The sequence below is a fragment of the Dermacentor silvarum genome, chromosome 1, assembly GCF_013339745.2.
Source record: "Dermacentor silvarum isolate Dsil-2018 chromosome 1, BIME_Dsil_1.4, whole genome shotgun sequence".
Lineage (NCBI taxonomy): Eukaryota > Metazoa > Arthropoda > Arachnida > Ixodida > Ixodidae > Dermacentor > Dermacentor silvarum.
Window position 1 is genome coordinate 96,071,537 of NC_051154.1, and position 23,581 is coordinate 96,095,117.

Here is a 23,581-nt window from a genome sequence, read left to right on the forward strand (position 1 = left end):
GAGGGAGAGCATTCTGCCATGCGTAATGCGTATTGTTAGTACGTGTCGTGTTGTCAGGCACCGTCTCTCGCAACTATATGCGTAGTGGTATATTGAACAATTAACTAATCCAATAATTACATTTCATTATTTAATCTGCGTTTAATCAGTGAAGAAACGTGAAAGCTTTTCAGTTGCAAAACATGTGGAGTGTCAATAAAAAAAATGAATGAATGGCCCCACATTGCGCCAGCTACTTCCGAAACATACACTGGCACTGCGAAGCGTTTCTCGTCCCTTCCACCTCCGAACAAGGCGCGAAAAAAACATCGAGCAACACAAGCCTGTATATAAAGACCGCTTGCTCGAGCTCAAAGTGAGAGCGGTTGCTCTTCATTGTGAGACAGAAAGCCGCCGGGTCCATTTATACGCGGCAAGCGAAGCGCTGCGCAATATCGCAGTTGCCATCAGCCTGCTCAGTTTCTCGCTTTCTAATTGCTATTTCGCTACCTTAAAGGAGACAGTTTATATCGTGCTTTCTATTAATCATGCGCACGTTGTAAATCTCTGGACTTAATTCAGAAGATAGGAGATGAGTTCAAAAAAAAGGATACCTGCAGGAAAGCTAAGACTTCCGCCCTCCTCGAGATGTGGGAGCGTTAGCAAAAGCCAATAACGAAAAAGCGTTACGTTGAAACCTAGGCGCGCCAACCGTAAGCTTCCCGCAGTCAAGGAAAAAAATAAAAAACGTAGAAGGTAACGCGATAAGTTTTTTCTTTCTTTTTTCATGATCAACAAACTACTTGCTCAGGCTTTTTAGGCGCCTGAAGCGGTTGTCAAGTTTATTAATGACATCTCCAACTTCTGTTACTAAAACGCCTGAAAATTAATGAAGTTTATGGAACACGACCATTAGCAATGCTTGGGTACTGCGACAGTTGTACAATGCGTAAACTAAAGCGTATCTCAATTAACGTGATCACAATACGTCTATATCTTGCCTTTTCTGTATTTCTTTATTTCTGTTGTATCTTTAATATTGTTTTTTTTTTTGCGATGTGCAAATAAAAGAAGGTATATGCATACAACAGTACCTTATGTGCTGAAAAATCAAATATAAAATATTTGCAAATACTTGCCAAAGCCAATGAAAAAAAAAATGTGCCGTCCAGGTTTGAAAACAAGAAACAAAGAGGAGGTGCAGAGTAAGAAATGAAAAACATCACTGAGCGAAATAGGCTCGCAAAACTGGCCGTTCACCGCACGCGCACTTACACGCGCGCCCACACGCAGAGACACACACACCTCATACAAAACACATGATTACATGTTCAGCCTGAGGTTGCATCTTATTTCTCATTCTTTTCTTACCCCGTATAGCGCCGAGCAGCCAATCTAAGCGATAACGGTGGCATCCGAATCACGACTGAGCCAATGACAAAGGACGAAAGGAGTGGAAAATATAATAGGTAGTGAAAAGATACGGTTCCCTGGATACCTCATTCGAAATAGCTACTGAGATGAGGCTGTGTTTCTTTCACGGAGCGGCGAAATGCATATGGACAAAGAGGTAGCGCTCATAAGAGGGATAACTGTCTCGTCAGGTGTTTGGCTTGTTGGAGTTAAATTGCTGCTACTCTACCATGGATAACAAGATGATATAAATTCGCCGTAAAAGGCAAGACTCTCAGACCTTTGCTATGCGAAAAAAAATTCGGCAAAACCTGTCTCACGATGACTGCCAACGTTACGATGATTAGTATTCAAGGAATGTATCGACACGCCGTATTGCCCAGCAACCAATTAATTTTAAATGATTTTCTTTTTCGTTGAAGAGCGCGTAAAGATGCTAGATAGATAGGCGCAAAGTTGATGAAGTAGGCGAAGGCTATTCGCATTAAATTGCCGCGGGATAGGCCGGCACAGATATGATAACGGACAAGGGATAAAGAGCGTAACGTTCCAGGCACCGGCACTCAGTAACCACAACTACGCGACATCAGTCCTGCGTCAGTTATTATGGTGAGGCATTCTTTGCCTCATCCTTGGCACTTTGCGGTAGGTGGGTTCCTGTCTCGCCTCACTTTAATGAAAATAAAATGATGCGTGACCGTTGGTGGAATCGAACCACGGCCGTCAAGCACCGCAGCCCGGTGCTCCAACCATTAAGCCACGAACTTTTTTTTCCTTTATTACCTGTCTTGTAATATTACATCGAACAACAATTAGTTGTTGGGAAAACAAGATAAAACAGTAAGCTTTCAACAACAAGTGTCGGCCTTGCTGGACTGACTAGTTTAGAATTGTTTGGGCACTGTCGAGAGTTCCACCTTCGACAGCCACGCAGGTACACACTGTTGTGCTTTCTAAATTTCTACTAATCTGGACATGCATTCTCGAAAATACATTCGTGAGGGCCGAGCATCCGGGCGGCAATGAACCCCCGCCATACGGGAGCCCCATAGACAGTCAAGGACCGTTAGCATAACAAGGTGAAACGGAAGTCCATCTTCGTTTTCTATAGGCGAGTATCGCGCACCCTGTGGATCTAACGGAAAGTCTTTCTCGATGGTCCTCTGAAGCACATCCCAAAAGTAAGCCCCCTCGCAACAATGTAGAAATACGTGATCAATAGTTTCTGGTTTCTTACAGAGGATCAAGCAATGATCGCACGCATACTTGACTCGTTCCAAAGGCAGCCAGCTCTTGAAGCACTCGTCGCGCGCGCCACGGGCCACTTTCTCGTCTTCGTTCCGTGTGGCAGCTCGTGTACCTGCGGGACTGGCTCACTTTCCACAGTACATTACTCGTAGCAGTTTGCGCTACGTAGAAACTGTGCGACGTTGTACCAACTTCGCGATCAGCCAAATTTAGCATGTTTTAACATTTATTGCCTGGGGTACAAGTCGTCGTCGTTTTAACATACACCACGTAACATAGCCGTAGGTACGTACGATTGTATAGCACGTGGTTGCTGATGACGTCACAATCCGTGTTTCTCTCGCTTACGCTCGTCCACAACACATGTAGAACTTAACAATCGTCATGTTGTTAATCTCCCTTCGAACAGCCGGCGTAGAAACCATGTCTTTGCTGCCATACTATCGTCTTCGTGCTGCTGTAGTCACACAAACGTATGCTCGCGACCCGCACACGTAACTACTGAATTTACACAAACGCGTTGGTTGACCTGGCAACGGTTTTCGGAACCCCAAGCAATCCTAGATAGCACCCGTACCTGCAAAATGCTTCACACGACATCGATTCCCACAGTGCGTGGAGTCTGCACAATGTATTTAAGTTCCGAGGCTGCGTAACTCTTCAATACTAACGTTTGCTAATATTAACAGTGAAAATAAGGTTTTTGAATATGCGCGAGTTTATTGAACAGCATATATATTAATTGTTCTTTGGTATGAGAGATTTCGTTCTTCATTGACTCCCAAGATTTGCGATGTTTATTGACAGGTTGCTGATGCACCTCACAAGCTCTTACCTATATTGAAAGTGATGTGCTATTTCGTATGTCATTATGCATGTTGGTGTACGTTTGTATTCTTTCTAATTAACATTTTGTACTGATTCTATTATGTGCTCACTTTGCTCTCTCCGTATGAGGCAAGAAGTCTCTTTATCAGTTTGCTTTGCCACGCTCGCGGGGCCTCACCAGGCACTGCTCTGTGCAGTTCCCGGTAGCGAAGTTTAATGAGGCTCCCGCTATACGATAACACCAAAATATGCGCAACAGATGTTTCTTCCTCGGCTTCTAAGACTCTGCAATCGAAGGAAAAAAATTCGGTTCAACGTTTAATTACTTTGCAAGCTAAAAAAAATCATTCCGTGGTGTCAGTGGAAAATGTATAAATTTACTGCGTCTTCAAGTTGAACGCGACTATCTTGTTTTCGTCTTTATCTTTTCTCTAATATTTAAGGACAGTTTCTCTCATTTGGAAAGACATTCCCAGAAAAAAAAATTGAAAATCGAGAAAAAGGTGATTAGCAAAATGAGTGAGATCTCAAAATATTCACCTTATGGCGTGCCGAAAGGTCGTTTGAGCGCCATTTTCGTTAATGCAAATACCTGAGCACTTCGGCACTCATCGTCAGTTTTTTTGTAAGCGTGTACAAGTGGGTCCGCGTGGGCTTTCGTTTGAAGTTCTGATGTACGTGTGCTATACGTACTAAAAAGTGCTGTGGAAACGCGAAAGCCTTTTACTCGCGGAAAGAAAGCTTTTCTTCTGTCAGTTAACCTTATGAAGCGGGCCAAATCAATATAACAAGAAAATTATCGGCTCGTAGAAACCCGCGGGGATTTGTCCGAAAACTTCAGAAACGGTGCAGGTAGTAACATTCTTTCGCCGTATAGTAAAGACCAATAATGAAAAAAAGAGCGAGCGAGACATTGGTGATGCGGCGTCACCGTCATACTAGCGCCATCGCCTTCGTCTTGTCGCTGCCGTCACACACGCTCATGTCATGCACATATAATTGCTTTAGTTACAGGAGACTCCAAAGAACAAACAATCCCAAACGACGCTGGATAGCCAGATGTACCTGCAAAATGCTTCGCATAGCATCGATTCCCACAGTACGTCGGGTCACGTGATTTTTTGTTTATCTTTTTCTAATCAACCTTGCCACGCGTTACTCGTGTCTGTGGAATGAGCGCTAAATGAAAATGTGAAATAAGCACAGTTCCTTGGGGGCCGAGCTTGAGACTGGGAAATGTCAGCGAAGCGGATCGTAAGCGGCGTAGGCGGCGTAGGCGCTCATCTGAAACTGCTGGCCAGACGCTGCGGGGCAGCGCCTGATCAGTAAACCTTTGCGTAACATTTGCTTCATTTATAGGGCCCACGCAACTTACGCATGCTGCAGGCATTCTCGGACCGCCTTGTTTCATTTGCAGCCTTGTGTACCTTACAGGCGTTATCAGTGTACGCGACAGGAGATAAATGAGTGTATTCTCCGCTGTCTTCGGGTGGGCAAGATTGTTCGGAGCCGCGTGTAATTTTGCGAGCCTTGCAACGTTTACGGCGGCAGTTATTGTCAACTTGGAAAAGGTAGAACGAAACCTACAGGGCTCGGTTCGTCCAGCTCTCGCGTGCGCGCAGCTTGAAGGAACCGGCGGATGCAAAATGCGGAGCGTGCATAATTACGGCGACAAAATTGACTTGCAAATGTCCCAGTTACACGCGTTCACCACTACGCTGTTTGCGAGCAGGCACTTATTTCCCCTTGCCGCTCGGCCAAATGCCTCCTTGCCGCAGCCGTACTCGGGCGTATAGTTCAAACGAGACGCAGCTGCGTCGCGACAGAGGAGAAAGACACGCTTTCCCCGGCTTTCACTACTTGCCCGGCATAATCCCAACAGCGTGTAGACAGATAGCATTCTAGCGCGAAGAACTGCGACTCGGAAAATGAGAAGCCTGGTCGTATTTCGTTTCGTCCTCCGAGTGCAAAGAAGGGAAAAAAAAGAAACGGTATTGAAGCTGAGTTGGTGCGCTAAACATTTTCTGTGTTCTTTGGATTAGCAATCTTGCTGCGTCTTTCGCATGAAAGAGTATGAAAAGTGTTTCGATGGCTGCAATATTTCAGTCTAGAGCCTTGTCAATATTCCTATCGTTTTTTTTTTTACGGAAACTTCTGCAGGCCTGTATGATCTCCGTAAAAAGATTGCATTTGCAAATACTTGTGGGCCTCGAAGCTGGCGCTGTTCTTGATGGATGTATACTGAGAAGTGTGCACATACATGCTGACGCAGATTTTTGTTTTATCTTTAGGTCGGCCTACAAGATACAACAGTTTATAGGCCGACCTAAAGACAAAACAAAAATCTGCGTCAGCATGTATGTATGCTCTTTGGTCCTACAAGACCCTCGTGAACATGGCATCAGTGAGAGCTTTACGCAATAGGCGACCAGTGAAGAGAAGCATAATGAGCCCTTTCATGATTATTAATTAACAGCGTTCACAACTGTGCAGCGATAGTCTACCACCCAAAAACGGATCCTATGAATTGTGTCTGCAAGTTCAACCAGCTCAACATACGCGGTTAGTGAGGTTTGTTCCGCGCAGAGCGCTACGCTTGAACGAGAACAATACTGGTGCATCTTGGTAAAATGCAAACTCACCGGTGCTACACCAAGTAACAACGTAGAACATCAATATTGGTGAATGATATCGCTTCGTTCTTGTTAAATCGCCGGGGCGCGAATGATTTTGGATGAAAAGAATTATTCCTCTTGCGCTTTACCAAAGCACGCGTCGGCAGGTCGGCACCACACGCACACGCGCCTAGTGTGTCTCGCCAAATTAATAATGCTTTTGCCGGCATAATCAATGTAGAATGTACACGCATGTGAGTGAACTCATAAGTGCTTTCGTGCAACGTGTCTTGCGCAATCGATCAACAGTGCGTGAACAAGAAAAGCCTCGGCCTGGAAGTCAGTGTTTCGACAACGGTGCTTGTATTCTTGCGACCAATTAGTCTGTATTTTATTTGCGCGAGAGCCTTCTACCGTGAAGAATTTAGGTCGCATAAACAGGCAGAAATATTTTGCAACACACATTTTTAAATAGTCGTGCAACAATAGCGTTAAAAATTGTCCACGCGTACAAAAAGAAATGAAAAAAGGAAAACTTGATTGAACACGGGCGCATGAAATGAGTCATAAGATGGCTGGCATGCAGTTGCGAAATAGATTTTTTTTTCACGTCTGCGCTGTTGCAGCAGCCGATCATTAAAAAGTTGTTCCCTGTAATGAGCTGCGAAGATTAGAGGAACGTTGACATTATAAGAGGCTGGAGATTTTATCCTGGCTAATGGCCTGGCATGCTACTCCAGGTGTTGGGCGAAAGTGCGCATTTTTTTCCCGGCGGCGGCTATGTGCTGATTAGAACGCGTTTAGTTAACATAAATCCACCCAGCGTCAGTTTCAAAAATCACTGCACTCTTGTAGAATCAAGATGAATGGATCGCCCGTTCGTTATAAAAACTTAGCGAAGAAAAAGAAAGCGATAATATTATTATTGATTCAAATGCCAGCATTCCTCGGTGTCGTTTTACCATAATATTTTTTTTAAATAAGGACTAAATGTTGGGCTACTTGTTTATGCACGACTGTTGAGATTAGCGCTACAAAATACGCACGCAAATGGAAGGCGGGAAGAACACAAGCGCCACAAACATATAGCTTGTGTTCGTTGACCCTTCCTGTGTGTGCGTCTTTTTTAGCACTAATTCCACTCGACAGTATTTTTTTTTTCATCGAAGACGGAATGCCGCGAGATTTACACCAATCATTCGCCAATTACACACAAACTGCACAACCGGTGCAGGCAGCATGAATTTCACACATGAAATGCATAAAGTACGTATAGGTATTTTACTATATATGGTAAAAAAAAATTCCATATGCTAGGGGAATTTATAGTTGTCATCGTCTTTGCTCTGGCTTTACTCAACAGCGTAAAAAAAAAACAATACATAGATGCTTCGCCACCTATGCGGGTGCGTCATAAGCACATCGGAATGGCTGCTGATTATGCTTACTTATTTATGTGCAAAAAATACTTTCAACTCACTTTCAAGCTTCTTAGAATAAGGCACAAGTAATTCCATTGTCCCTTTCGCTCAGGTCGAGGCATCTCTCCTTTATGCCTCTCTCACTTTCTGTCCCTTTCGCTATACAGGGCGTTTCAGCGAACACTTGCAATAAGTTTTAAAAATTGCCTGTGGCAGATGGCACAATTCTGGTCCATGAACAGGTCTACTCGAAGAGACAGACATTACTTGCACAAAAAATTTAAATGCATAATTGACTAACAACAAAGAATCCGAATAAGGTTTTTAACTAATTACCTTATGGCACATATTGCAATTTACAAATTCTAACCGGGGAGTTCGCAAGGCGGATCCACTTGAAAATAATTATGTGGATGACACCATCTACGAGATTTGTGCCGTCAAACTTGAGGGAAAAATGTAGTGTCGTTCCACTTACTTTCTTAACAAAACTTCGTTTTATGTATTGAAGCACAAAAGTAATTGCAACGCCAATACATTTCTCCGCAAAGTTCGAGAATTATTATGTCGAAACTGGTGTGATCCTGAGAATTCATTCCAAGTGCCTCGCGAACTCTCCCGCTAGAATTTGTAAATTGATATGTACCATAAGTTAATTAGTTAAAACTTAGTTAGTGATTTTTTGTTAAGTAGTTCCTTTTGCATTTCAACTTTTTTTTCAAGTCAATGCCCGCCTCTTCGAGTAGAGAGAGAGAGTAGATTTTAATGAAGAGAAGGGAGGAGAGGTCGGCCTGGAGAGCGTGTCTCTAGCCTGCTACTCCTCACTGGGGTAAGGGAAAGTGGGAGATACAGGGAGAGGTAGGTGGCAGGTGATTATGATATCGTACAATGAGCTACTATTTACACACGTTGTCCAATACGCGGTTGTGCCCTTTCACGCACTACACGCAGGAGTAGTGTTGTCCACACAGAACGTCATCGCACAAACACATTTCGCACATTGCACACTGCACAGGTCCTAGAGACGACCGTCTAAGCCCGTCTCACACATAAAGTTCAAAAGTGATCTTATGGTGCGCTGGGCATGATCAATGCTTCTCCACGCACCTAAAACCTTTGCTTCCGAAAAGGGGCGGGAGTCTAAACAGTCAACACTACGCTTTAGTGTCCTTCGCTCGGCCGCATATTGAGGAGACCAGCTCATGGACTATAGTTGTGCTATCTGCCACGGGCAATTTAAAAAATATATTTACAGTGTTCGTTGAAACACCGGGGATATTTCAATGTGATGGGCTCTTCGTTGCTACAATTTCTGCAAGCAGGCAGCTGTGATCCTGCCGTCGGACAGGAGTTTCACAGGACGCAGTTTCACAGGACGCTGTTGTTTGCAAGCACGCGCAGATGAGCCAGCTTAAAGTTTCTTCTTCTTTTGTTTTTTGGCAGTGCTTTACGAGTATAGCCAAGCGACCGCACCATGGGAAACACGGCCCGGCGGCCTTCATGATGCCATCACCGCGTTGAGATGCGAGGCTCGGCATACGGCCGCCGGTCTTGCGCACATGGCCAGCCTTCATCAATTCCTGCGCCTTATTCGGGCACAAATTTCAAGACACAACATAGAAAGGTGCGTGGACACCTCTCTGTTGAGATGACAGTTCGCACGACCAACAGATTTAATCGCCTCTCGCACCGCACTCAATCGACCGCAGTGGTTCCTGATGTCCGGTAAGTATTCTCGCAAAAAAAGTACGAAAACAAGTAGATGCGCGCCATCGTAATGAACTATGGGAAGGCTGAATATGAGAAAAGCCTCAAACGACAACACCAATTCGGTAAAATTCGGGAGCTATAGCCTCGTCACCGATACGAATAAAATCGCGATCAATGATCCGGCGTCGTAGCAATCAGTATATATATAACACTCCTGGACGACGCGAGGCTCATTCGAAGATCTCTGCCGCTGACAGTCAGAGTCAGCTGTGGAAGACAAGGAGGGGTTGTAAGCACCAGTGCTGAGAACTAGAGGGATGTCTCTGTAAGCAATGGAGGCCCCAGTCGTTTTTCCCGGCTAATTGCTGTCCGTCTTACGTGGTCGCTTCTTAGCTGCAAGTATATGTTTCTTTGTGCACCGTCCAGGCAATCCCCATCGGGAGCAGAGAAGGCCTGCAAGCTTAAGATCATCCTTGGTCCAAGAGCTGGCAAGCTTCCTCTGCGGCAATTAGTGTTTTCCTTAGAACAGCTATGTATCGCAGTTTCTGCTCGGAGAAAAAGTCTAGTGGGCTTCCGCGCTGAAAGCAGGAACCCAGACGGCCGAATCCGTGCACCGACATAGATTGCAGCTCATGAACGGCTTTGACCGTTTATTATATAACGTAGGTGGCAGAATCTCTGAACATCTCGTTCTGTACGCGTTCTCCCACTTGTGCAGTCTCCATGAAAAATACAGAAAAGCACCCGAGGGACGGTGTGCAGACTACGCCAGGCATTCGACCATTTTCTTTTTCTTTTTTCACTTTGTGCTCCACAATTGCATTTATCAAACATCTTGCACGTGCAAAGACACGCCGCCATTAGAGCCTTTAATGCCTTCTATCAGTACCACCTTACGCGCAGTGGTACGACAGCCTGCAAATGACAAAACCATCGCGCATTTGCGTTTATCTTGCAAATGTGCTTTAACTCATCGCTAGTAAGAACAACAGTGATGAATGATTACTTTTCATTTAATGAAAGTAGAAGATGGAAGGTAGATGCTGCACTGGCGGTGATGGCTACTGCTCATGACTACTGGCTAGAATTTTCAAGAGAGCGGCAGCCATCAGCTGAAATTAAGATCACCTATAGGCTGCACAGATGAACGGCTGCCAACGCGCAGCGTACACCCTTATACGTAACGTGCAGCGGGCCTGAAACAGACGACGGACAAAACAGGCGTTCCACTCACGCGATGTCCTCGAGGCGGATCCCCTTGAGCCTGGTATGCAGCAGCGCACAGGTCTTGTGGTCCGTGGTCGTGACGGCTCTGCGTCGGCCCAACGTCACTCCTGCCGGGAGCTCTGTGGAGAGGCGCGATGGGGCCCGTCGGCGCCGCGACGTGCGAGGCGACGGGGCTGATGCCGCAGCCACGGTCACCGCCAGGCTGCTCGGCCCTCCGCCGGCTGGGGCGCATACTGTTCGCTGCTGCACGGAGGGAAATAAATGCCGGTTAGTCTGTGCACGACACTCACTTCCGCCCGCATGTTTTGATCGGTAACCCTGATGCGAGCCTTAACTTAATTAAATTAAAGTCAGGGTGTTTACGTGCCAAAACCGCGATATGATTATGAGGCACGCCGTCGTGGAAGGCTTCGGATTATATTTTTACCAAGTGTTTTTTTTTTTTTAACGTGCACCCAATGAACGGTACCCGGGTGTTTTTGCACTTCGCCTCCTTCGGAATGCGGCCGCTGTGGCCGGGATTTGATCCAGCGATCTGGGTCTAAGCAGCGCAACGGCAAAGCCACTACGCACCCACTGCGGTGGCCTTAACTTGCAGCGCTACAGTCCCGAAGGTGCTCCCGTGATCAACACAGGGCAGAAGCCGATATCATGCGAGATTACTGGTGCAAAAAAACCTAGCCCCCTACCTGCCCGCCATGTTTTTTTATGCCGCCGTGTAATATAATCAATGTTTGCCTTGACACTATAACACCAACCAATCAATCAATCAATCAATCAAATCAATCAAACAATCAATCGATCGATCAATCGATCAAGCAATCAATCAAGCAAGCAATCAATTAATCAATCAGACCCAAAGGACACGTCTAGCAAGCAGAGCCACTGAAAAAATATAACAAACCATCCTGGAATAAGAAATCTGCAGAAAGGGCTACGTGCTCGACACTTCCAACGTGCCGGAAATTCTGACCACACTCCAGCAAACCTTCTTAATAGGCGCTCCCTAAAGCTGGCTTTCTCGCAATTGAGAAGAAGCACGCATCAGTGGTTTCCTAGAGCCGAAGGACAAGACAGGAAGTATACGCGTAGGTTTTCATTTGTTGTTGTTGTTGTTGTTGTTGTTGGACCGCCTACTTTAAAGTAAGCGGAATATAAATCACCATTTACCATTCGAGTGACGACAATGGTAGCTTATAGATGAGGAGTTACTTGCGCAGTTATGTACAGAATTAGGAGAGTTACATTAATTAAGTCTGTAGTTGTTATACATTTATATAATAAATTGACTGGTTTACACATAAATTATTGAATTAAATGTAATACTTCGTTTATTATGACAATTATCACTAGGAGCATGCAATGCGCCTTTATTTTTGTTCAGGGCTGCGTCGATATTTCCTCACACGCCTCCTCATTATAAAGTCTCCCATACAAGTGCCTGCAGAGGATGCTTGGTGCGAAATTGTTATTCGGAGAAGGAATAGCTGCTTGCGCCTCCTGTTGTAAGTCGTACAATAACTGAAAATTGGGTTTTCTCACTAAGACCTCCTTAATTGAGGTTTCATTGCACTGAAGCGCGTCGAGCCGTCAAGTGCAACTGTGAGTCAGGGTGCGAAACCTGTCGTTTCGAGAACGGATCGCTTGCGTCAGCTGCTAGTGGACCTCAGTATGATTGCAAATGTCTACTATCTGCCGCAGAGGCTCAGCGTCTATGGCGCTCTACGGCCGAGCAAGAGGTCGTGTATTCGATTCCCAGCAGCACCGGTTGCATTTGGATTACATTATGGGGTTTTACGTGCCAAAACCACCATCTGATTATGAGGCAAGCCGTAGCGGGGGACTCCGAAATAATTTGGACCCCCTGGGGTTCTTTAACACGCACTTTTCAATGACATGTTTCATCCACCTCATTATATTTCTTCAAGGACCGATCATCGCTTCAAGCTTGGTCTACCGTCTCGTCGCACAAAATTGTGTAATGACTCTTTTGTTCCTAGGACAAGCGTCGCATGGAACCACCTTCCCTCCACAATCGCAAGCATAACTGATGATCACGAGTTCAAAATGCCTTGTATTATTTTTGTTAGTTGCACGTCTTGTCATTTTTCCCCACTCCTTTCTGTAGTGCCTTAGGGCCCTGAAAGTATTTTCAATAAATAAATAAATAAATAAATAAATAAATAAATAAATAAATAAATAAATAAATAAATAAATAAATAAATAAATAAATGCAAAGGAGGGCATGGAGGGTGATGCATAAACGCTCGTATTCTTAGGCTTAGGTGCACGTAAAGAACTACCCGGTGGTCAAAATTAAATAGTAACCCACTAATACTGCGTCCCTCATAACCACCTTTGCAGTTTTGAGACGTAGAGCCCCAAATTTTTCATTTTCATACGCCTTCCGTTCGTTGACGTTTTTTTGCATTCGAAAGATGGAATCAAAGTTGGATTGAGGACTGCATCGTCCAATACTGCAATTCTCAGACCACCGTTCAAGCAATTGCTTTATTGGCTTATTGGACGCCCACAGGCATAACAATAATAAAATGTATCGCAGGGAAATATGAGTTGAACAGTGATATTGACTGCAGGGCACAATAGCGGGACGGCAGTGTCATAAATGAGGCAGCAAAATTTTGGCGCGACAAGGTTGCGGCAGCAAACTCCTAACGACAACAAACTCACCTAACGTCGCGCTTTGAACACCGACGGGATCTACTTAGCAACAGATTACAACTCTTTTTTCGTTCTCGGAAATGACATTGAGATATATTAATATTGGGCTATCAGTTGCAAATAATTTTATTTTACTATAATTGTTTACATGTCATCGGTCAATGTTAGAAAATAGCATTGAAATTCTCATAAAACTGGTATTGTCGATGTGCTCATGACTTTATAGGGAACTGTTGATACTTGGCCTTCGACATGTGTTCAAATTCGTGTGAGCTTCTGTTAGTTGAACGCGTATTGTTATATATCTACGGCTATCTCACCCTTATCTTTTACGCCGTTAACATTTTGTGGCTTTCAAAGCAGCCAAGGCTCATTCTACAGCGATAGCTAAAGTAGGGACACTGAAGGGTTTTGCGGCTTGGCTTTAAAAATTACAGATAATTTTTTTCTTCTGCTGAGCACAGAAACTGAACACGAGACCTGCGGCTTCCAACGCTAACGTCGTGTCAATTCCACATTTTCACCAATTCGGGGAACAAATGCCGATGCAGTGTCATAAAATTGAACTGACGGGAGTGCTTCATCATTACGAACTGGCAATTCGAACAATAAATTTAAACAAGAAATGCTGACGACTCGTTCCAACGTATCGATGTCATTTGTTGATGCCACGTTACACTGTTCATGATTCGACAAACAGCGCCAGACTCTACAGTGAACCTTGAGTAGCCTGGGCGTTCGGCCTTTTCCCGAAGCAAAGGCCTTCGGAGCCTGGCCTCACAGCTCGTCTTCGCAGAAAGCTACACGGGCTCTTGTGCAGTACATGAAGGTGACAGACTTGAGTGCCCGACTGTAGGTACACGGAACCTTGTTTAGTGCGTATGAATGAGCTAGACCCATATGAGTTCTTTCTGTTGCTTTCGCTCTCTCATCCCCCTACCCAAGCGTAAGGCATAGCAAACAGAACAAAGTCCACGGTGTAACAAACATACTTAGATGTTGACACTCCACCAAACGGCGCGACCAGATTGTATTCGCTGTAGTCACGCCCAATCGGCCCCTGAGCCGCAGCGCCCCTCACGCAGCTTCGAACACGATATGTCCGCGCTCTCCGCCGCGGCGGGCGGCGAGTGTCAACACCTTACACCGTGACAAAGTCTAATTAACCTCTCTTTCTTTCTCCCTTCTCTCTCTCTCTCTCTGCTCGCTCTTCAGCTACATGCCGCGAGCGGAAACTTTTCAAACTATGAGTCTCGTCATCCATTAGGCGCAAGTAATAACTTCCCTCCGCCTACGCGTGCGCCCTGTCGAAGTTCGACAATACAACAAATTGAGCCACAATGAATTTTATTCTTTGGGCCATCCATCGGGTATTTTTTTTTTCTTTTTGGTGAGTACCGCTTGTTCAGGCGTGATATATTGTTCGGGCAATCAGTGGAATTGGAAACGCCATTGATAAGGGTCGTCTACTTTGGCATCGTATACCAGATTACATAATCTCTGTTTGCAGTAAAATTTCTCATATTGCATAACGACAACGCGTTGACCTCTCACGACTTTATTCATTCTTTATGTGCCAGAAACTAAACCGAGCTGACTGCACTGACTCGTTTTCGCAATCTCGGAGCCTTCATTATTTTAATTTTTTTTTCGAGTGAGAAGTGAGACCCCTCGATGGGAGAAAAATTACACGACAATCAGGTGTGTCATTTCAGGTACTTTTTTTTGCCCTTGTACGCCCAAGTAACCCATGCCACTAGTACACCTAATCTTGCTTGAGTTGCCTACTGGCTCGACAATGAACTCCGACCTCGGAGGGAACTCGCCTCTCTGTAGGTGCATTTATTTTTCTTTCTTTCTTTATCCTTACCTTCAGAAGCGAGGCTGTGTAACTTTAAACAAGTTTCGCAACCAGGGAACGATGAAGAAAGGAGCCATTGTTAAAAATAAATTTTAGGCATTGTCACTGAGCACTTCTTTTTTATGTTTAGAACAAATGACAGAGTGAAAAGATTACAAGAACAAAAAAAAAAAGGAAAGTTGAGGGCTATTTTATTTCTGGACCAAAGTGAGGGATCGCATAAGCTGCTGCTGACAAATCCGTCTGGACTACTGGGGCTAGTTCAAACGCACCCATACGCAAGCAGTATAACTATTAGATGTCAGCTAACTAAACTGTTTATTTCGCACAGATGCACGCTATTGTAATGTATCCGGATAATGTCAATCATCATCCATGCCTTCTCCGCAAGGTTCGCAGATTTCGCAGCTGCGAAATTTGCGAAATATTTCAGAGCACATCCCGTGTCCTTCGAACAAAAACTGCGCTGATGAACGCATTGTACAGCTCACATTTTATTAACGTCACCAATCATCTGCGTTCCGATTCGGGATATCATCGTTGAAATCACCGGCGATTGTCTTCAGCGAAACAACTCTGCCATCTATTTGGATGGTATGTATGACGACATGTAGTCTACCGGACACTTCGTGTATTCCTGCCATTTGATTCCGCCTCTCGTCTTTCTGATAAACTGCGACGTCTACGAACCTCTCCATCTGCCCCATCTCGCGCGTCTTACACTCGTGACAAATTGGCTTAGACAACTTAGACATTACTCCGCAAAGCAGTTGACTAAGCATAAAATTTTTTGTCGTTCTTTTATTCAAACTTAAGCGACGCGCACCTGCTCCTCGTCACTCAAAGCCGCCTCCTATCAGTTGGGTTTAAATTAGATTAGTTTAGAAATTACATATAACTACGCTACCTAACGACATAGAAATTTTGTTAGCATCATGTTCCTTTCTTACTCCCTGTGCGCGAAATTTGATATTCGTGTCTCCCTTAGCCTGCCCCTACGAAAATGGTGCGTACTTTGAGCTTTACAACTACAGCGTTAGGTTACAACCATTTAAACTCAGTTTTGTAGGATAATACTGCCCTGCGCAGTAAAAGAAAAATAATGGCCTTTTCTTTTTGTTGTTTGTTTTTAGCCCACGCGAACGGCCTGTCACCACGACGCTTCTCCAACGCCGCCGATAGGGCTGCAAATTCTCCGTTCATATCTACTACGGCCGCTACATGTGTTCACAGCCAACATTTCCCGCAAACCATGCCGCGCTCTTGAGCTCACCATAGCAGCACTCACTGCACGGTCTAAAAGCCGCATTAGGAACAACACACCATGAAGAAAGAGAAGAGAGGAGAGACAGGGAGGTTAACCGGACGCACTTCCGGTTTGCTACCCTGAACTGGGCGAGATGGGATATCGGAACGAATAAGTTTTATGAGGACGACTAAGAAGAACTAAAACGTTCGGCATGGTAACTTCAAGGGGGGGGGGGGGGGGGAGATTAATAGCCACCGGAGCGAGCACGGATTCGTACCACTTTATCAGTTGCCAAAAGCGGCGCCATCGCGCTACGGCTCCGAACAGCCAGCTGGCCTTGCAGGATGTTGATACTGGGGACTGGGGGATTGACGCTTTGCGCCGGAGAGAGGCGGTGTAGCCGCCTGCTACTTTGGAGAGCATTGCAAACACGCGTCCTAGCTGACGCAGGAAGCACTGCCGCTGCTATTACGGACGCAACAGCGGAAGAGTGAACGAAAATGAGAAGCCTGATTTGACGCCGAAGAGAAGAAACGCGAGCAATGACAACTCGCTCATAAACGACAGTGCAATGCACCGCCACCAAGTGATGATTCATTCTAGAAACTAATCCATTCGTGAGACGGCCTGTCTTCTTTTTCACCCAAATGCTGCCATCCACGCGTCGCAAACTGGCGATGAGACAGTTAGGCCACGGCATGCGTTCAGATTCAGATTCAAGTTTATTACTTCATTAGTGGCACATATATGCAGTAGAAAATATACAGAAAGAGGTCCCACAGTTAGAAACTGCAGCGGGACGGGACCTCTTGTTCTTAGTTACATAATATTATATAAATAAAAAGGCGTCAATTGCGGTTATCAAGTAAGAACGGATTACACAATTTCTACAGTGTTAAAGCAATACAAGCTATGGCAACATATCACAACATAAAAATGTACATAATAAGCAACATAAAAAATACATCAAAGAAGAGATGCAGTTTACAAGGTAGTAATATAAGCTCTCAGTCAACGTTGGTATGACGATAATGTAGGTGAGGATTTCACGTGAGCAGGTAAGTTATTCCACATTTTCAGACTAGCAAAACCAAAAGTTAGTTGGTCATAGTTACTGCGTGATTTTGGAAGTAAAAGGTTATTTTGTAAAGAGAACCTGGTAGTGTTAGGATTAGCAAGACTATTCCTGCCTATGATATAATGTAATTGTGGGTTTTTAAGTAGGCGGTAAATAACGATGCTGTGGTTGTACCAGATAATTTTATGTGTTGTGAGGAGATTTAACTCAGTGAAGATGGGGGTAACACCATCTTGCAATCAGTCTGTTGAGAACGAGCTGCATGCGGCAGAAATGTGACAGTCAATACAGCTTTCTTGAAGCGTTCGGCTATAGTGCATAACAAGCACAGGGCGTGTGACGTATTAGCGTGGTCTGAACAGCTCTAATTGCTGTAAACAGCAACCTACGATCCTTTTCAGATGACAGTTTTTAGCTATATACACAGCTTTCGTAAAGCGGCCGCATCAGGTCACAAAAAATAGCGTCTTATAAGGAAATTCAGTAGGCTTCATTAAAGAAAGCACCGCAGAATGCTGTACTTGCGAACAAGAATGTGTTCGCGTATCAATGCTTTTCAGATTTTTGTGGAACTCTTCGACATGTGCAGCAATCTACATTCTGGTGCATTAAAAGGAAACAAATGGAAAGAAAAAGGAGATTATTGACTAGTGTATCATGCAAAAGTTTATTTTGTTTCCCTGCATCATTTCTCCTGCTGTAGCGGAAAGTCGTTGGAGATGTGAACATATCATTCATTTATCTTGGATATAAGAAATAACAAAGAGTTTGTAGACGTTCGCAAATCAGTTATGTCGTGTCATAGCCCCAAGAAAAGTTCAAGAGTTCATTTGTTCCCAAATTATTTACTTTCCTGTGTTTTTTTCCGAGCCTGTGCTGCCCAATACGCACTGAAACATAGTTTGTGGCATTAAAAAAATTTGTATGCACCCATATGCACAAATTTCTCGTATGCGAAGCACAGAATGGCAATTGAGATGGCTTTGAACAGAGAAAACAGCCTATAGGGTTACGAAAGCTAGTACTTGGTGCTGCGAGATAGAGAACCAAATCCTGGGGTAGTGCAGCACTCCGCGAGTCTTCGGAAGCCTTTCGGCATAGTAGCCATAGCTACCTATACTGAAATGTTACGCTACTTCTGCAACAGTTTTCTTACGATACTAAACTTATCGCCAAACGAAGATGAATGCGGCGATAAGAAAGAAGGATGTGTACAAAGAGCGAATTAGTTTCCTTCTAACTTGCACGCGCTGCTGCAGCTGGATAAAAAAATAACTGGAAGCACAAGTCGTGTCTCTTGGAGACATCCAAGAGCGAGGAAGGGGCTGAAAGGCCATCCGCCTATCATATGCCTACGATGACTGGCGAAGTCTAGAAGTTTGCCTGCGTACTGACATCTCAGGAGCTTATAGGATGGTAGGCATCACTTCTGTTGGCACAAAACCAGAGCCTACTGTAGATCGCTTTTTCTATGAATTATCGGACAAGCGATGTCAACGACATTGGTTGGTACGGAAGCACCGTGCGGTTTTTGTGCAATTTCAAAACATGGGTTAATTCGGTTGTTAGTTTGGCTGATAGAACTTCCCCAGATATGTCCGAAATAAAGTTGGAAAAATGCTGCATCAAACCAGTCCATGCTAACTGTCGCTTTTGTAGAACACGGTAAGTAGGTAGCTCGATGCAGAAAAGACGTCAAACGCAAGCGATTTAAGTTGAAACTGTAAGAAAATATCTGTGACTCCAGGGCGCGTGTAATAAATAATAACATTGTCAAAATGGCGTCTAACCTGGACACCCGGGTGCGAACTGAATTTTATTGACGGACCTAGGGGATGGCAGCTGTTTTAGCACGCGGGGAGTTGCGCCGCGCCGATAACGACCGCTGTGCTAAGACATTCTTTAGTCTATGGGATTCCGGCTCAATAAAGTAAGCACCCGAGAGGCGCATTCGAGAGCACACCGGACGCTCTTGAGAGCCGACGCACGGCCGACCGGACTACCCGAGAAAGCTCAGGGGAAGAAAAGAGTCCCCATTATAGTAAGTCGACTTTACGCGGCAAATGGCCGAAAATACTTAGCGCCATTCAGGGAGGCGTCTTCGGCGATGCCGTAAATGCAGCCTTCTTACGGGGGTGGCGCGCAAGCGCTGAGCGTGTTCGTCATCACGACGTAACAAAGTAAACCCCCGGCGCAGCGTGAGAAACTTAAGAGCAAACGTAAAAGAAAGCGTTCGTATAGTGTAGCTGAAAGGTCACAGAGCGGGCGTGGATGCAGCGCCGAAATGGCGCCGCACGGCGGTCGGTGTGTTTATACCTCGCCTCTTGAAAACGTGCATCGTTGCGAAGGCTAGGCCTGGCCTCACCCTATAATCAAGCGTTGAATTCAGAATGGCACTTGCCCACGGCAACGGTTTGGGTTTTCATAGCCAATCCCGATAGCCAAGGCAGCATCCCTATCAGGAGCTGTTATTTCGTGGGAACAGTGCAGTGGATTCGAGACCCGACTAGCTGACGCCCATTCTATAGCTATCACCACGCTGCGCGGTATTACTGAGACGCGGTATACTTTATTACGGCGCTTCGGAAGAACGCTGGCCGTGCAGTGAGGGCACGTCGGCCGGCCTCCGTCAGCGCGCGCCCTGGGTGCAACAAAAGGGTGCCGGACGAAGTAGGCCACTTTGGCATCCAATTCGGGCCCCGTGAAGCCAAAGTCTTGCATTTCAAGGATGTTCATGCAGAGAATAAAGCAATGCGCACGTCGGCACCGTTGAGCACGTTTACATACTTTGCGGAGACCCAAAAATGACACTCTCGCTCACTCTACTCAAGAAAAAAAAAAGAAAAGCCCCCCTGCCCTTCTTCACCCCCCCCCCCCCCCCCCCCTCGCCTGCTTTTTTTTACAACCAACTTTACTTCTTCTTTCGGAGCTAACGTAAAGAGCAATCCTGAGAAACTCGCGCAAAGCCCTGCTGGGAGAAGGGGCGTTTCACATATTAATTATCAATATATCACTACTTCATGAACTTCATTTTTTGGCGACAGTAAATCGATTTTGTTCTCATATAGGCATTCAGTAAAAAAAATGAAACATAATGTTGTCATAGAAATAAAAATTGGCCACAGGGCAGGACATGTGCCTTCAAACATATCGAAACACACTAAACAGTTAATCCATCCCTTAGCACTGCGTTTAGTTTCTTTTTGAACCAGAGTACTGTCCGACAGAATGCCCATATAGGCGCTAGAACCGTGGCGTGATCTTTACGGTCTTCATCTTTTCTAACATTCGGCGGCTCAAGGCGTCGAAGAAGACGGCGTAATGCAGTGACTATTCCGTGGTATAAATGATATTTCCTTTTCTGGAAGTTACATGTTTGGCCAAGTTTCAATATAAATTCCCGCCTAGCAGCGCGAGCTCCTCGGCGCATTGACGTAGACACAGCTGACCTAGAAATCCCTTAGTTGGGCAGCACCGCTAACACCTCCGAGAAGGGGGTGTTAGGATGTTAAACCCATCTCAATGAACGAGAGAGAGAACATATTTATAAAACACCAAGCCCAGTGCCTTACCGCTCCAGGACGGCCTTGATATGGGAGTCTAGACTGGAGGAACAAATCTTCGGCATCTATTTCTCGGCAGATGGCGTCGACTCACCAGCGTGGCCACTGTGCGCTTTTTATGCACATAATTTTCATCACGGCTGCCTGCCCTTTAATGCTATCGTATGAAACAGCGGTTGGTTTACGCATAGAGTACTGACTATTGTGTGCCCTGCGTAAATTGTTAAGAGTACGGAATACGGCTACTGTACCAGGTTTTAACAAACATTTTTTTAGCTGCACCATTTTTTTAAATTGCCTATGGCAGATAGCACAATTTTAATCCTTCAGCTAAATTACTCTATGAGGCGGCCCCTTAATTATACGAAAAATCAAAATGCCTAGTTGAACAACTGACATACTTAGACTAATAAACTATCCTAAATAATTACTTTACGGCACATATTTTAATTTGCGAATTATAGCGGGTGAGTTCGCAAGACCTATCCAATTGTAACGACTTCTCAGGACTTCACCATATTCGAGATATTAATTTTACAGGTGTCCGACGAAACGCATTGGCGTTTCAGTAGCTTTAGTGCTTCAATGCATAAAACAGAGTTTTCTGAAAAAAAAAAAAGTGGTACAGCAGTGCATTTTTACCGCTACTTTGACAACGTGCTCGTCGAACCATAAGCCGACTGTGTCTTGGCGAGACACCGTACCTTGGCGTACGATGGGTACAACACCATTGCCTGGGTGTTATTATTGATGATCACCTCTCGGTGGCGCCCTGCGGTTAAATCTGTTAGGCGCAAATCAGAGTTCCTCCTCAAATACGTATGTGGCCGCCTTGACTGCTAGGGGTGCCGGCTGCGACCAAACGACAGCACTACATGTGTATCAATCACGTGTACTCTCAGGCATGATGTATGCGTTGCCAGTCCTGAATGTGCTGCCTAGTTTGATGGCCCAACTGGAACGTGAGCACCGGGTTGCCCTCCCAGTCATGCTTGGCTTACCTCGCGAGGCTCAATCAGTTCCATTACTTACTGAAGCACATCAGTTGTTGCTGAGGCTGCAAGCGGACCACGGAGCTCTACGTCACATCGAGCGTCTGCACGGCGCATCGGATAGCCAAACATTTCTTAATCGGCTGATTCAGCACCCATTCTCTCTCATGGGGCAAATGGCGGCATTGTTTAAAACCATTGTTGGCAGTTCTGACGGTGCTACTTCAATTACACCTCTGGAATGTTTCAGCAAATGTCTATTCCCCGTTTATCTTGCACTTCCAGAGATACACAAAAAAGTCTACACTGCCTGTTCCGGCGCTATTCCAATAGGCTCAGTCACACTTATTCGAAAGATTTGGAGATTACATCAAATTATTTACGGGCGCATCTGTACACAGCGATGGCCAAGGCGCCTCTGGAGCTTTCTTCTGCCCTTCAACTGACATCCGACGGGTGTTTCGCATACCGCATCGAGCCTCATCAACAACTGCGGAGCTGGCAGCGCTTGATGCTGATCACCCAGTAGTGTGTAGCATCATTGAGTCTGCCCGCAGAATTGCATCTCGTGGAGCATCCCTCGTTGGCCAGTGGATACCTTCGCACGTAGGTGTCGCCGGAAACGAAGAAGCCGATCGACTCGCTTCCTCTTGTGCTCACAACGAATGTGACTGTCCGGAAATTTTGTGTAGGCTTGACGTTGCTAGTCTGTTGATTGAAGACACCTACTCAGGCAGCACCCAGACCAGCGTATTACAAAAGGATACTTTCCTCCCCGTGTTCGTGGTCGAGGCAACGCCTCGTTGTACAAGAGCTCTATTGCTCAAGTTAAGGGTTGGCTGTGTCCTGGTGTCTGAACGTTTATACCGGCAAGGACGCGTAGACAGTCTGTCGTGTGCTTCTTGCAGTTCCTGCGAGACACTGTAGCACCTCATATTAGAGAGACCTGTTTTCCGTTCGCAGTGCACGTCGCTACTAAGGCACTATAGTCTGCTTGGCCTGCAGTGCCTCAGTGCAGTGGATGCTTTGCCTGCATCTGAGTGGCTGTGCTTCTCGACGTGGCTCGGCTCGTTGCACGCAGCTTCCTTGTCTACAAGAACCTGGCTTGGCTTCCCGTTTGTGAGAGAGTTTGCAAGGGACGAAATGTTTTTGGCGAACTTTGTATTTGGACATTCTTCTGTGATTAGTGCGACCAGCGTATATGCTCCTTCTTTTCACATGTTTTACGTATGTGACTACAGTAGCTATCAGGATACATAAATCGATGCGACCACAATCCACTTCAGGGCCACGATTTCGTAGCACTTCCTTGAGCTCGATTCTATGCCCTCTCGGCATCCGCCGTTCTCAGCCAGTTGATCCCATCGGTAATGCGGGCGCAGCGTCGCTCTGACCACTGAAGCATCGGAAAAGGCACCGCTACAATATCGCGGCCCAGGTATTGTAGCCAACACCTTGCTCAGGTGACCTAAAAACGATGTTGCATTTTACGAACGTAATAAAAACCAAAGCACTCGTCGCGGCAGCGCGGATGCCATTGCACGCCCAGACGGTATATCAGTGTCTACATTATGAAGTCACACCACCCGCTGTGCAATAGATAAGAAAAAAAGGGAAAACTGGCATCGATAAATGAACAGAACGCGCACTGTGTTCCATTAGCCATATTACAGTCAGCTCCGAATGGACGAACAGTAATTTTTATCTTTCCATCG

The 23,581-nt window shown here is 45.5% G+C and overlaps 1 protein-coding gene across 1 annotated transcript in view; it reads right to left on the reverse strand.

Annotated features, from left to right (window-relative positions):
* Positions 1 to 23,581, reverse strand: part of LOC119432968 (voltage-dependent calcium channel type A subunit alpha-1) — a 472,601-nt gene that overhangs the window by 301,968 nt on the left and 147,052 nt on the right. Inside the window, exon 3 of the mRNA XM_049671300.1 lies at positions 10,449 to 10,684. Within this exon, the coding sequence (XP_049527257.1) occupies positions 10,449 to 10,684 (236 nt within the window). The remainder of the gene's footprint in view (positions 1 to 10,448; positions 10,685 to 23,581) is intronic.